The sequence below is a fragment of the Amphibalanus amphitrite genome, unplaced genomic scaffold (assembly GCF_019059575.1).
Source record: "Amphibalanus amphitrite isolate SeventyFive unplaced genomic scaffold, NRLGWU_Aamphi_draft 000100F_arrow, whole genome shotgun sequence".
Taxonomy (NCBI): Eukaryota; Metazoa; Arthropoda; class Thecostraca; order Balanomorpha; family Balanidae; genus Amphibalanus; species Amphibalanus amphitrite.
In genome coordinates this window covers 923,275-938,528 of record NW_024881595.1, presented here as the reverse complement: position 1 = coordinate 938,528, position 15,254 = coordinate 923,275, and the positions used below count along the sequence as shown (strand labels likewise).

Here is a 15,254-nt window from a genome sequence, read left to right as displayed (position 1 = left end):
AACATAACGGTAACATACTTTTATTGTGATGATTGATACGCATCATACCTACGATGATGGATCTGTAGTTTCGTATCCTTTGCTATTTCGATTAGACATCGGACCCAGCACCGTCTCGGCGACCACTGATCCTCTATTGTGACCGCTCTGACCCGTCTATGACCCGGTGACCGGTCAGGTCAGACCAACAGTAACCCCGTACCCATATCTCAGCCCAGCCCCATCCACCATTGTACTCCCACCCCTACACTTCCGCCTGATAACCGTGGAGCTCCCAGCTCTGCCGCCTGTCGTTGCTATGCCAACCGCTGTTGATTGGCCGGCGGCTGTATAGCACTGACGAGAGATATCTGCGCGGCCCGCGGCGCCCCAGTGTGACATATATTATTCATTAAAAGGGAGAGCCGACGGGTGGGTCCGGCGACGCGCAGGCGGTGAGAGCCGGCGTGCATTGTTGGGCTCCGTTATCTATGACCGAGTGTGTGTGGGGAGACAGTCCGCGGGTGCGCCACCAGATGCCTCGCTGAGATGCAGGACCATTACAAAGTGTCCAGCTGATGGCGTCGATAGATGTGGCTGGGCTTAGCTGACGAGGTGTGACAACCGGAAAAGATTTTCAAAGTGATGACCTTTTTACTCGTAATCAAGCTTCTCGCCATGTTTAGGCAAATACGCAAAATAAGTCATACTAGCACAGCGTTCCGTAATCTCCTGCGCATTTTTACGCACGCTGACAGAGGGGGACTAATCCCCCAGAGACGTGTCCAAGTCGCTCTCCAGGTTTCCCTCAGCCTTGACGTAGCACCACCTCACCCTGTGTACACATGTCACAAGTCACACCCGACACCGCCGTGTCCGTCGAACACGGTAAACACGACACTGCTGGCGCGGCGCGCCCGTCAGAAACTCGGTAAAGTAGAACAGCACACAAATCCGCCGGGGCGAGAGCGGCACACTCCAAGGATGCCCCGCCCGACCGCAACAACAGAAGAATCCAGTCGAGCCGAACAAAGCCACGCCGATTCCCGATTTCTGCACAATTGCGGCCGCGGGCCGGCGGTGTGTCGGCAGGGTCACCCGCCACTTATGCTCGCCGCCAGCGGCGCCGCCCGCTCCAGTTTCGTTTGAACGAGTCTCCCGGCCGGCGGCTAGTACAACTCCAAACGTGTGGGCGTGGGACGCCTTAGTCGCCTGCCCTCCGCGGCGCCGGGCGACCCCCGCCCAGCGCCTGACACGGGTGGCCCTCGGGTAATTAGCATAATGACTGACACGGATCAGCTTAGCTCTCAGCAGCCGGCGGGCAGCGGGATGGGACGAGCGGGGTGTGGCAGAACCTCCGCGGAAAACGGCGCCCACCTCTCCCAAATAACTCGTGCCCGAAGGTCGGTGCGCGCGCTGAGAGCGTGCGCCGACGATCCTAGTTAAAGTGCGGCCACGAACGATATCGCAACTGTGCCGCGGCGGCGGCGTCTTCTCAGCGATTGGCACACGTCGCGGCTGGCGTGCCAGACCGGCTGCTGCCACGCGAGACTGTAGCATAGCATCACCAGGCATGATCGACATGGTTGTCGCTGATTTGAGACGTTGACTACTACATGACAGATCATGTCGGGGGTGATTTGATCAATTATTGGATGGCATGTCTACATAGGACTCTTAGGGAACAAGGCCAGGGAGACCAGCAGCAAACAAATTATTGATAAATGAATCATTTGATTGGGACATATGTATTTGCATAAAGGACACGAACAAAGGTCAAGCTGGTCAGAATGTTAGTGTAATTTGTGGTACGGAATCCTCCCATTTCGGACACTTAGAACGCGTCGCAGGTCTGGCCTCTACCTCGACAACTCGAAGGCAGAAGCCTCGACCATGCCTGATAAAAAGCAGCATATTACTTTCACATAATATTATCCCAAAGCCAACATCTTAATTCGCTAGACCAATAATTTACCACGATCTAACGCCGACTGCGCCGCTGGGCATCCCGGCCGCATTCACAGCACGCATAGTCCCGTGAACCTTGGCGTCTGACGGCCATTGCTAGCGCGTCGATGCCGGCCGTTGCGTGTCTCATTGCTTCAACAATACCCCGCCGAGTTCGCTGTTCTGTAGGGACCGGACAGAGGCGCACGGAAGGTACAGCCCATCTAAATTACCCATCTAAATGTGTAAGAATGTAGTTAATTTATCATTTGAATAGTTTAGATTAATCGACATTTCATGACGGGCATTATACGAGTATGTTTATTTCTAAGGCGTGGATTTGCGAGGCGCGCTGAGGGACTGAGGGCACCAGAAATCTCCACACTCGAACACTTCTCGCAAAAGCGTAAGCTGTGATTGGCGGGCATCCTCGGAACTACTGACTCGCCTCTGACCCACCAGAAGCGCCGCTGAGCTCCACTGGACCCGGGCGATCCTCATCTTTCTCATGCCACTGAGGACGTCTCTCTGTGCCACCAGGCGCCGGTGACGCTCCGCTAGACCCGAGACTATCCCCAATATCGCTAGGCGGCGCTGAGGGCCTGTGATCCGCCAGACGGCGCTGGGCGTCCTCCGGGCTTGTAGCTCCACATACAGCTCCACCTTCGCAGGTGGCGCTGTATCTCTCTCAGTGACCAATCGGCCTGTGCTGTCTCCCAAATACTAGCAAGTGACCCCGCTGAGGCATTCTCTGAACCTGCACTGCCCTCTCACTTCCATCACCTGTCCGTGCTTCTATCCTCAGGATACCGAAATCCTTCTCCTCCACGCCACAATCCCCTTCCGGGCTGGGCAGGCAACTTTATCTCATGCGGGCTGCTCCCTTGGAGCGGCACCGCTGCTCCCGAGGGAGCGCACCCCGTAGCCGGGTGCAGTGAGTGCCTTGGGGCTGGGTGGCCTGTCCTCTGGACGGGCTCAGCCTCGGCGACTCACTAGGGTGCCTGCCCAGACCAATGTCTCCCCCTAATTCCTATCATCCTTCCGGCTCTGCAATGGTCTTGTCGACCGAAAGGGCCTAACCCAACAAAACAAAACAAACAAACAAATCACTTCCATCGTGGTGCTGTGTATTTTTCAGTGAGCAGTCAAGCAGCATTTAGATTTAGCACGTGACCCGCCAAAGAGCGTCGGTGTGTTACCTAACTAGACGGCGCCCTGAGGGTCTGTCTCTGAGACCTGCTAGACAGCGCTAGGGGGTCCGTCCCTGAGACCCGCCAGAAGGCGCTGTATGGCGACCTCGAGCTGAGCTCACGCTCCCTAAGTGGCGCTGAATCTCGCCATTCGTAGGTGTCGCTCGGGCTCCTCCCGATCCCTTGGTCGCTGAGACTCCCTTATGCTCACCAGATGGCTCTGAGGGTCTTGGCCCCGCGAGGTGGCGCCACAGCCATGTGTTGCCCGTTGCCGGTGGTGCAGAGGCCGCAGACCCGAACTCATCCCAATTGATGTCAATTGATGTCACACCTACCTCACGTGGCATTTATCAGCCGCAGTAATTTAAAATCAAAACGTGGCACATTCGTTTCCTTCCTACTCCCTTTCATCCGTCTCCTTCCGTCCTTAGGACTTCCCATCCCCAGTCACCTAGGGGAAAGTGGGTGTATTGCGCCCTCCTAACCAATTGCGCCCACCAACATTCCCACGGATTCAATGGCATGTTTTGAATTTTGTGTTCGAAAACATTATTTCCCCCACTGGATAGTTCCTTTTATGGCCCAAACTCCCCGATGAAGCCAATCAGCAAGGCTCATTACGCCGTCAAAGATGTTACGGCGTTTTCTTAGCTTTTTTGCAGCATTTTGAACCGTTGGCTATAAAAATGTGTGATATTTGTGTGCTTTTCAGAGTGATATTTAGAAAGAAAAACTCTTTTTTCATTATATTTCACTAAAACAGTTAACTTCCTTCAACATCTGTATGATAACTTCCTCGCTTTTATTAAAAAGTACCTCAATTTTAATTGCGCCCATGGCAATTGCGCCACGGGGGCGCAAATAGAATAATGGTGTAGCTATTGTATATCACGACAGCATGAATGCATCATTAACTGATTGCAATAAAGAAAGAGTTTAATGTCAGGCAGGGGAGCAACCCGCTGTCGTCAGTCCGCAAATTATTTCTCTCGTCAAACTTATAATGCAGCTGCCATTTAGGCTACGAACTTGTGGTGTAATTGACAAAATACGACATTTTCAACATGGACTCAGGCGTGAGAGGTGACAGCTATGATAAAAAAGTAGAAACTGATGTCATAAAGCTGTCGAAACAATAAAAATTATTAATTTTGAGAGAAACGATTGAAAATGTAACCGTATAGGCGCATACGTTCACATATATCTAGTCGGTTACAATAAACGTTTTCGTTGCACTTTTACAAGCGTACGAACACATGTAAAGTTATCTACCTGGGCAAAAAACATCGCGATTTACACCTACATTTATTATTTAACCAGCGTGAATAACATTATGAATGTTAAAGTAAGCCGCAATGACATTAGACTGCCGGGGTGTATGCATTCCGTCTCATTCGCTTAGCCATGTTAGTATAGGGCGCAAATGGGTTCTAATTGCGCCATCCCCCTGGCGCAATTTACAGCAGTTGTTGGCAAATGCGCCCTTTTACATGTTTCTGAAAAACAGCTGTCAGAAGCAAACGAAACATTATTAATTGATCGGGAGGCTCTTAAATCGTAGCCAATGAGTTCCTCTTTGAAATGGTCACCAATGCATGCTTATATCTCCAGCGGTTTTCTTACAATTAGCGTTTTTCCTTAAGGTGGCGCAATTCACCCTCCTTCCCCTATACCTCTGTTCGCTGGCAGTTAGGTACCTCAAACAGCTTTTGCTTAACGTCTTCACTCGTCAGTTGTTCTAGCATATTCAAAGGAGAAATCGTCTGGAAAGTTACTTCGCAATTTAATCGTGTGAACGTAAAAAGACAGATGGGAGGCGGATGTTGTCAATCGGACGTGAACTACTGGATGTGTAGTTCTCGACATTCCAAAAAATTCGCTCGAAGAAATACTCGAAAAGTCCCATGGATGGCAGTCCAGCCATGAAATACCGAGGCCACTAACAAATTTAGCAAGTGAGCTGTCGGTATGTGGGGTCGTGCGGAATGAATGCAATCTTGTTCAGTATAGGTATTAAAGAAGTAAGCTCTTGATTCCGTGGTTTCGCGAATCCGTGGGCTTCGTAGGTGAATGTGAGCTGCACTTTGCGTTCAACTCTCACATCTGATAGTCTGGCCAGCAGAGAGTGCAGTGGGGCGGAGGAGAAAAGTGCGAATGACACGATAACCCGGGCTGCAAGGAAGATATCGCGACGGCTGTCAACTCACGTAAAAATATTGAGCTGCGTTACGAGTTGGAAGGAACTCCACGAACGCTTTCACACAATGCCGCGACGATTCCTCATTACCGTCGGAAATCAAGTTGCTTGACAAAATGTGGTGCAGCGTAGAGCAGCAGATCGTTTCACATTTAATTGCAAAACGGCTCTGCAAATCGATTAGATAGTGGGATGCGGTGCACAAAGCGAAAGGATGAAAGTGAATAGGTACACATATAAAAAATATTGAACTGATACCTAGCCTTTCAGGATGTTACGAAACATGATACGAGCGGTGAACATATAGGCGCCTGCGATATAACAGCGTTGCGATAGGTACTTAAGTTCATTTAACAACCTACACTGAAAGAAAAAATGACACCCTGTACGGGGTATTGACGGTCATGTCAAAAATAACACCCGAGTGGGGTGTTTTGAGGGGAGTCGCTGAGCTATTATAAATGGGGTGTTTGGCGTACACCCCAGGAGGGTTTCGACGCATAGTGGGGAGTCGCAGCCGCTAAAGGGGGGTCAGCGCCGGCCCACATGGGGTTCCGTTAGACTGCAGGTGACACCCCTCAAATATCAGCCGAGCACCCCTTTTTGGTCCCTAAGCACCCGACAGGGTGTCAAACTCCCAAATTAGGGTGTAAAATATAGCAGCTCAACTTCCCTATTTTTCTGATATAACTCCCCATATTGTTCCTGACCCCCACGCGGGGAACCGCGCGCCTTCTGCAGGGAATCTCTCAGAGAAGTTTCACTCCCCTATACTTCCCAAAAACTCCCGGCGAGGATTAAATGTTCTTCGGAACGAGAATCTCAGACTATATTTATAACCGGGTGAGGAGTTACTCTTTCCGTTCGCGGCCTTGCGGCGCCCTGTAGTGTGCACGACCAACGTATGACACGGTAATCAGTCTAGATATCATCATGATATAGTTGGCCACTCTACACTATGCACGCTTTTGCCTTAGCTCCAAACATGCACCAGCCATTCGTGAAAAACAGGTCCCGATTTTACCAACTTTAGTTTGCGCCATCTATCGGTAGGATTTGAAGCTGAAAACACGGGGTGTCACTCCAGGATAATGACACCCCAGAGGGGTTTCAACGGGGGTGTCTCAGCGACACTCCAATTTTTTGGCCTGCAATTTTTGGGGAGTTCGCTAGCCGAACCTCTCCCAAGGGGGTCATGTACATTTTTGCGGCGTCAAAAGGTAATGGGGCTCCCGTGTCGGGTGTCACAACACCCATGACATCCTAAAATCATGAAAACGGAGCCTAATTTAGGAGTATTTTGGAGTATGTGGTGTCAGATTTTAAGAAATGGGGTTCCCCGATTTTTTTCAGTGTAGGTAACAGTTACACATCTTCTAAAAAAAAAAACATTACTATCTGCGGAACGCTCACCTTTTGTGAAAGATGATATCCATTGGTGCCGAAGCCAGCATGAAAAACAAATTGTAGTTACACATATTTTTACCAGCTTTCGTTTGTTGCGAAAGCCGTGATTATTATCTCCAGCAAGCCTAAAACCGAATATACATATGTTAAGTCCAGTGTCAATAACTCCTCCCTAAAAAAATGGGTTGGCATACCAAGCCATTTATTGAAAGCACTTAGTTGCATTGGGGGAGATAACCCGCTTACACGGACAATGATACAAACATGCACTCACATATCTGCATGGGTGCAATGTGAACCGCATTCCAATACCTTCTTAAGACGATAGATTGGCGCTCTCGGCAATCCGAACAATACCGGCTATTGATTCCTCCCCTCAACCTTGGCGCCCGATCTGCATGATTCGCGATCACAGCCGACCTTCATCCCTACTACCTCCTCTCACCGCATAAATTGCATTCCTTTGTCTGTGAGTTGCTGCCGTGCGGATCGTTCCCGTCCCTCGTGAGAGGGTGCCCGTGCCGGCCGGGGGTAACCCGTTACCGTGACGCACGCCGCACGGTCGTGACGCGCCTCTCAGTGGCGGATCCCGGCAGATCCCCGCCACAAGGGATGGGGAGACCACAGCGGCGTCACCGGGGAAGGGTGAGGAATCGGGGATCAACGCCGAGACACACAGCGAAGCCATGACTCAGGAGTGTGGCATGGCATCGGCCTTGACATGGATGTTTAAACTCCGTGAAATTGAGCATCGCCGTGATTACGTCGTGCTAGAGTGAGGATCGAATGTGATTTGATACAGAAGCTGCCGGTTGGAATTTTGGTGGTGGTGAATGGTGATCAATTTAAAAGAATAAATTTACCCGTGACTGAGCACATAAGACTAATAATTGCATAATTTGTCCAATAGTAAGCTTGTGTATCGTGCAATAGAAGAAAATACAACATTGTAAAATAGTAAATTCTTCGGACACTTAAGTTCTTGCCAGCCTGCGCAGAGTCCTTAGAACTAACTGTCAGGTGCGTGCTGCTTTAAATGTTCAAAGATTCCGTCAATCAGGACAGCAAGGGCACGGAATGTTCCATTTTGAATGCACGAAAACACGATGGCATGCTTTAAATCAAATTCGAATATCCAATCGAACTTAGTAGATGCATTTACCTATTTCCCATTACATCTGTAAGCTGCTAAGGAATTGCGAATGGGATGATTTGCGACTATCTTCATAAGGTCCTATTCATTCCATTTTTACATCAAAACTAATTTTCTTATTTAAGTGCTTCTTGCTTTTTCGACAAAGCGGCTCATTTTTCATGAAAATATTTGCTCTCAATTAGGACCAGCCACAAAGATCAAAGCCCATGCCGCCAGTGTTCCGGAATGCCCTTGACATTAGCGTGCGCTCATTTGCGGGCGCGTGGCGTTTTGGTTCATTCGGCCGGTCACCGCCAGACTCCCACCATCCGGGCAGTAACGGTGACCATAGGCGTGTCCACTGTCCAGCCCCCTCCAAGACGGCCATTGTCCGGCCAGGTCGACCCCCCCCCCCCCCCCAAGGACTGCCCTGTGCATTTCCCGAGCGTTATGACGTCAGCGGGCCGCTGACCAATCAGCGCGGCCGGCGGCTGCGGCCGGCCGGCCGGCTGTGCTCTCGGGAGAACGGCCCTGTCGGTGGAGAGTGGCAGTCGCCGCCGGAGCTCGCGGCTCGTGCAGTGAGAGAGGGACTCGGGGGAGAGTGAGCGAGCGCAGGTCGCCCGCGCGCCGGCAGCGCCGGATCCAGACCAGGTGAGTCGGCACTGTCCGATATAGGGACCGCCGCAGGGCCAAGGTGCCGTGATGTTTCGTGCCGTGACATGATATTGCGTGTCGTGCATGCACGGTCCTCGCCACCCCTCATACAGTCCACGTGCTACCTGTCCTGTCCCGTCAGTCCTGCCCATGCAGTGGTCCTGCACGCCAACATTGTTCACGGCACCCGAGGGGCCGCTGTAATCTCAAATGACACGATCCCCGCTGTGGCACGAGTTGATGCCGTGTCTACCACTAGGGGAACCTCCTTGAGGCACGATCGTGAGGAACCAATATGGGGATGTTTGCGTGTTGTGTAGTGGGAAGGTTCTCGTGCCCAGCGGCAAGGCAGCGGAGCCCGGCATGTGATCATGCACAATGTCTGCGCGGTTGCAGCTGTTTGGGGTTTGTGGGAATAATTGAAAGGGAGAGTACAGCAACTGAGATATGGGAAAACTATAGCTTCAATTGCAAGAGACACCCGGTGCTACTCAGCACAATACGACAGATGGAGCGAGAGCTGAATGATTTTGATCAACGACATATTTATGAACATCGAAGACACGGCGACTGGAAGAGACTCTCAATTCCGACATTCTATGGCCTTACGTGACAACACACGGCCGGACAGCCCCGAGAGGACAGAGTAGGGGAGATGAAAGAGGTGATGACTGATGAGTGCCGGTGGCGCTCTGGGTAGCCGCCGAGGAGGTCCCGCGGCTCCCGGAGACTGGGAGCGGTCGGCTGGTGACCCAGTTCGGCCGCGCCGCCAGGGGTGGGTGGCGGCCCGTGCTCTCGGTTTCGTCACGGACCGGCGCGTCGTGGCCGTCGCGGCCGGCGGCGAAGGCCAGCCGCGCCGGCCGCCGCCGGTGCGCCGCTTTCACTGAGCCGCGCCGGCCGGCGGTATCTCGGCGCGGTGGGTTGGCCACGGCGCGTGGACAGTCCTTGGGTCCGGGCCGGCCCGCGGAGGCCCGGTGCGGCGGCACTGCGGACCGCCAAGGCTCCGGTACCGCGGCCGGCCGGGTGTGGTCACCGGTCACGTTTATAGACCGGTGCCATTCAGGGCCGTGGGCTCGCACGGTAATGCGGAACGAAACCACGGCGGTTGGCTAGTTTGGTCCAAGGCTGTGGAAATTTGCAGTGATAGCGCGTCGTTATAGCAATCGGTATTTGTCCTAAGTCAGATTATTGGGCCACTCTTAAAAGAACCACGCTAAAATAATGCTGAATCCCGGAGATCATGACAATTTCCGGGCCGTAAGCTTGGTTTACGCTGGAGTAATAATATAATTATGCATATTATCATCATTACCGTTTACGCCGCTGGCGGAATGCTCTTAAGGGCTACCGGTCTGATGGTTTCGTTCTCAGCCTTTCCTAACATCGTGTTTTGCGTAAGCTGATATAAAGGTTTATAATCCCGCAGCCGCACCCCGCTGTCATCTTGAGCAAACAAGCAAACGAGATCTAGACTTAATGGGCTCTCAATCTTCCCGCTTGTTCCTCTCGGCACATATTCCATCATCTAACCTTCATGGATAATACAAAGTGCTTTGCAGCGAAAGTGAAGGAACGCTCCGATAATTATCTGAAGTCTGACCTACACGGCTCAGCAGGCTATAAAAATGGTTGCGCAATGAATGAGTAACCGCTATTCTCACAGACTTCATGTAACGACACGATGCATCCGCGGCATCGTAAACCAGCCATCGATGCTGCAAGTTCCGCGACGTGCACAGCTGACCAAGTTCGTCCCATTTTCGATTCAATGTCACATGCTGATGTTACCCTTTGACGCACGCGCTGGGGCAAACTCATGCCCTCGACCGCGCCCCACTGAACTGAGTGGTGACGCAACTGTGCGCGGTCGACCAGGGCGGCTTCCGACGGAGGCAGGTCGGCCCACCTAACCGCGGGGGTCCCCGGCCACGTGAAAGCGCCAACAGCTGGTCTATCGGCCAATATCTCTCAGAGTGATGAGATGGAAAGGAGTTTGTAATGAAACGGGTGCCGGTAGCGTTATGTTCAATGTAATTTGTAGCAATATTTCTATAACGTGCATGCATTATAAACAGCAGAGGCCATAAGTAGGTATATCCAACATTAGTTTCATGACTAAAAAAGCTGCATGCTATTACCAAGATAAAATTTACTGACAATAATAGACATTCAAAATATTCACCGGAAACGACACACCTGCATGTATGAAATCGGTGAAGTGTCAGCACCCTATCACCACCCGCATTACAATCTTTTTCCCATATTATCGACTGCGTGGTGATTTCACTATCGGCCCACCCGTCGTCCCCATCACTGTCCATTTTTAACGCACTTTAACGAGAGAAACCGGCCGGCCGGGCGGACCGACTCGTGGTAGGGCGGCCGGACGGGTCGGGGGACCGCGTGCCACGAGCGAGAGAGAAATTAGAACTCCCACCCGGCAGACGGGATTTTCTGGCCTGACCGGCCGGCAGGACCGCTGCACGAGCCGGCCGTGCAGAACGGCGGCCTGTGACCCGACCCCGGACAGAGCCGCCCGGGCCTCGGGTGGCGTGTGCACGTGGAACCATTGTCTGACTCTCGGCTGACTTTCGAAACTGGTGATACACAAAGGAAAAGGGCTTTGAAGAAAGCATCGGCAAAGTACCGTCCGCTTAGCGTGTTATCAATAGCTTTTCACCTGACTAACCATCAGTCCCGGCTACGGTCTACAGCGACTGCAACGCACAACAACAGCGTAACAGTGACTGCACTGCACACTAAGAAAGGAACACCAGCCATCCACAAAATCCGACTAGCCATATCACCACAGGCCCAGCCGGTGGCTGCAACGCAGACTCAGAGCCTAGCACCAGTAACTGCAACGCAGCACACCACAGTACCATTCCTTTTCCGCCGCGGCCTCCAGCGTTCCAACGAGCAAATCACCTTATCGTCTCGGGCTTTTTAATGTCACAAAGATCTTTCTCATGCAGTTGTCTAATGCTGGCTGTATTCAGAGCCCGACCAATCCATGCGGCTCGACATTCCAGCCGCCCCCAGTGCTCTGCCCGCTGTGTGGACCAGACGGGCGCGGTGGCCTACGTGGACCGTATTCCCCCCCCCCCTTAGCTGACCCCCTCCCTCCGGTACCGGTACTCCGAACAGCGCGGTAACAAAGGCTGCAGCGTGAATGCACTGAACTGAGACGGTTGAGCTCAAGGCAGAAGGTATAGAATGCGAGCCGTTCGTGTGGTCTGGTCGTGGATCTACGGTAGTAGATAGTTGGCCGAATATATGATCATTCGTTACGGGTCATTACTTGGCGCATTCATGAGGATTGGCGAGAGCCATAAGCTCTTCCACCGTCGTACAGAATATACCATTTAACCCACTACTTTTCACCAAGCGGATCACCACGAATTGTTTTAAATCGACTTCTTTGCGTGTGAAGTTGGTGATCGCGATGGCGATTTTCCAAAACCAATACAGCTCATCCGCCGAAGGCGACTGAAGCGAAAAGAACAGGTGAGAGTAATAGAAAAGACTGGCGTAGATGACAGGTGAACATTAGTCGAGGACGCAATCCGCTGGTATACGGCTGTATATCACTCAGTTTTATAATCCCAACCAGCACCTGCAGGCTAGAGAATACAGTCGTAATCTCCCTTCGGGGATAGGTGGACAAATGGCGGAGGATCACAGACGCCTGAAGGGATTGAGCGGGAGCGGAGACAGATTACCGCAGAGGAGACAGGCTGACACCTCCGTAAGACAGCCTCAGAAGGCCAGAGGACTCACACCGCCAGTACTGGCGCTATGGGGCCAGTGACCCGGTCGGTGAACCGCTCAACAGAAATCCTATGGCAACGCCCTGACATAAACCGGCACGACAGTACGGGGCGGACCCGGGTAGTGTCCTGCAATGGCAGAATAAGCGGACTAGCCCGCACCGGTCTAGCTCCATGCGGCAGGCGATGGAGCTGAGAGCGGCCGCCGACACAGCACGGAACGGGCATTGACACGGCACAGAGGTGGGGTGATGCTGACCGAAGGAATTCCCGAGTCTGAGTCACGGACTGTAGGTGTGACCAAAGACTTGCCGAGATCGCAGACGTGCATTCCGAGATAGACGGCGTTCCTCACCACAGGACGGCCGCCCGCCTCAGTGGTCTGCCGCGCCGTGCATATCTCCAGCCTTCTCTCTGGCCTCGGGGCGCTGGAGCGGAAGTCAGATCCGATCACAGCCTGCTCGCTCGCCGTGACAGAGCGTTCAGCAGTTCCGCTAACTGAGCGATCGGGAGAGGATTTTCACCTATCTTGATCCGGCATCGGTGCACCGGCTGTAACAGGCCGTGAAATTCGAGAAATAAGAGAACACTGGGCGATAGACGATAAACTAACACTAGTCAGCCGCATCTAGGGTTGAATCGTGACGATTTGTAAGCGATCGTTGCGATACGGGTCACGGTTAGGTTTCAGCAGGCTCGGGATGAGCACGGTAGCTTGATCGGAACGGTGTCAATCGTCGCGGATCGGTCACGGAATGGCAATAGAAGAGACATGGGTGTGGCCAGGATTACAGCCCAGGTGTTGCAACATTTTCCAACAGAAACGGTTCAAGAAACGTATGTATAAAAACTTTGCTTTGAACTTCTCACTCACATAGATCTTGTCTTTTTCACACCAACCCAGCTCTGATACCACGCGTAGCACTCGACAACCAGATGCCTCTCGTCATGTCACCGTTGCACTTAGGAGACGCCCTCTCTCCCTTGTGTCTGTCACACCCCTGCCTCCCTCCTGTCTGTTTGTCGGCGGCCCTAACCCTTCTCCTCCCGTTCGTCCACAGAAGGCGGCCTCGTCACGAGCCGCCGGCAGCAGCACCCCGTCGGCGCGCTCGCCGGCGCCCGCCGCCATGCCGGCCGCTCCTAACGCCCAGTCGGCCACCTATGGCCTCGAGGAGGACGACTATGACGCCGACGAGAAGACCCCGCTCACCGAAGACATCTACGGTGGCAGGTGAGTTGGCTTGGGGTGAGAGAACAGAGAGTGAGAGAGCAGGGAGTGAGAGACCCAAGGGTGAGAGACCTGAGGGATGAAATATAGTACCAGGGTAAGAGACCCGAGACTGAGACACACAAGGGATTAGAGACACGGGCGTGAGACCCGGGGATGAGAGACCTTAGGGTTATGGGTGAGAGACCCGGGAAGAGACGCACCGACACGGAACGGTGAGAAAGGCCGCACGGAATGAGTAGATGAATATTTACGGACCCATAGGAACGCCTGTCGCGCTAGAGTTATGTCGCAGTCGGGGCATTGTAAAACAAGTTAGTCTGTAGGTGATAAATGATAACGTAATACAATAGACGAAAGTTCATCGAGATACCATTTCACATTATTACAACACAATGACCCAAAGCCACACTTTCTCTGGCATGCCTTGGAACAGAAGTTTCGTCGTTAGTGGTCGCTCATAGCCGATTATCACCGCGGCGTCGATAATAAAGCTAATATCCGGCTAAACGTTAGCGTTTAATGTGTCTCTAATGCATATTGCGGTTATCGTTTCTAAGCATCTTAGCAGAAGTGGAAAGCTAATCATCCCTGACCGCCACTTCATACAAGTGAATATCTTAAACGTAATACCTACAGGGTGGAAAGTAATTACGCGAACATACTTTTTCGTCTTCTAGTAATGAAAAAAAAAACGGCGGTGACATAAACAATATATGTTTTACTTTATCCTTATCTCGTTGCGATACATTGACATAGGCGTTCCGGCATGATTTACATCAGCATGTGAAGATCTGTTGGCCAAAGCTCAGCCCACACCTTATAGAGCTGTCCAGTGAGGTAATCGGTATTGGTGGCTCCTTGCAGCTTTTAGACGGTCTCCTGAGGAGTCATCTGGAGATTTTTAGTCGAATTGAGGCCCAGGCGTTTCCCAGATCAGCTTTTGTATGTCCTGAAGAAAAACAGGTTCTCACAGCACCAGTATTGCGTTTTGTTGGCCATGAAAGTAAGGACTTCACCAATCACGAAGAGCAGTTTCTTTGCGTCGGGCACAAAAGTGCGCTCAATCATTTTGCCCCTTTCGTTGCACGGTGGATTAGACAGAGACACTCGTCTTGGAGGATGTTCCACCGGTTGTATACTTTATTTTTAGTGACCTTTTTTAGCGCTACACGCAATTCTGACACCACCCGGGGGCTCGTGACCCACTGATGTGTTCCTTTGCCGGATGTTTGAAGGTTGGGACGGACGGGACATAGGACGCAACAGCAGCCCTTAGAGCAGTTGTTCTGCAGGTTTGACGGATGAAACAGTTTCACAGTCCACAGATGTCTCACCCAACCACAAATCCAGCTGCCTGTCCTCCTCTGTCCATCTTTGATTGTCTTTGAAAAGCTTCAATTAACAATTCTGCTGTTAATTTGTGAATTTTGGTCATCCCGAGGGTTTCTACGGCTTAATTTTCGAATTTTTGCGTATTAATGTGCGAATCGTGATATCCTAGATCGGGTACCCGGCCAGAGTAAGCTAATTTGCCAGTTTTCGGGTCGACTGGCGTCGTTTTGTCGCCGACATGGTGACCACCCATCCGGCGACAGAATTCGCCGAGGGGTTGCTGCCGCGGACGGCTTTGCTTTTTAAGTCCTCTCAAGTGTTATTATGTTTAAAAAAAACGTATAATTGTGCAATGCTGGTGCTGAGACCGCTACAAATCCCTTCTCCGCCAGTCCGGCGAAAATAATCACAA

At 51.9% G+C, this 15,254-nt stretch overlaps 1 protein-coding gene and 1 long non-coding RNA gene across 2 annotated transcripts in view; one reads left to right on the top strand and one right to left on the bottom strand.

The window, feature by feature from the left end:
* Window positions 1–15,254, bottom strand: part of LOC122380553 — a 66,000-nt gene that overhangs the window by 16,164 nt on the left and 34,582 nt on the right. The gene's annotated exons all lie outside the window — the stretch shown is intronic.
* Window positions 8,370–15,254, top strand: part of LOC122380552 (chitin synthase chs-2-like) — a 35,158-nt gene continuing 28,273 nt past the window's right edge. Inside the window, exons 1-2 of the mRNA XM_043363801.1 lie at window positions 8,370–8,506; window positions 13,341–13,510. Of these exons, the coding sequence (XP_043219736.1) occupies window positions 13,407–13,510 (104 nt within the window). The 5' untranslated portion in view covers window positions 8,370–8,506; window positions 13,341–13,406. The remainder of the gene's footprint in view (window positions 8,507–13,340; window positions 13,511–15,254) is intronic.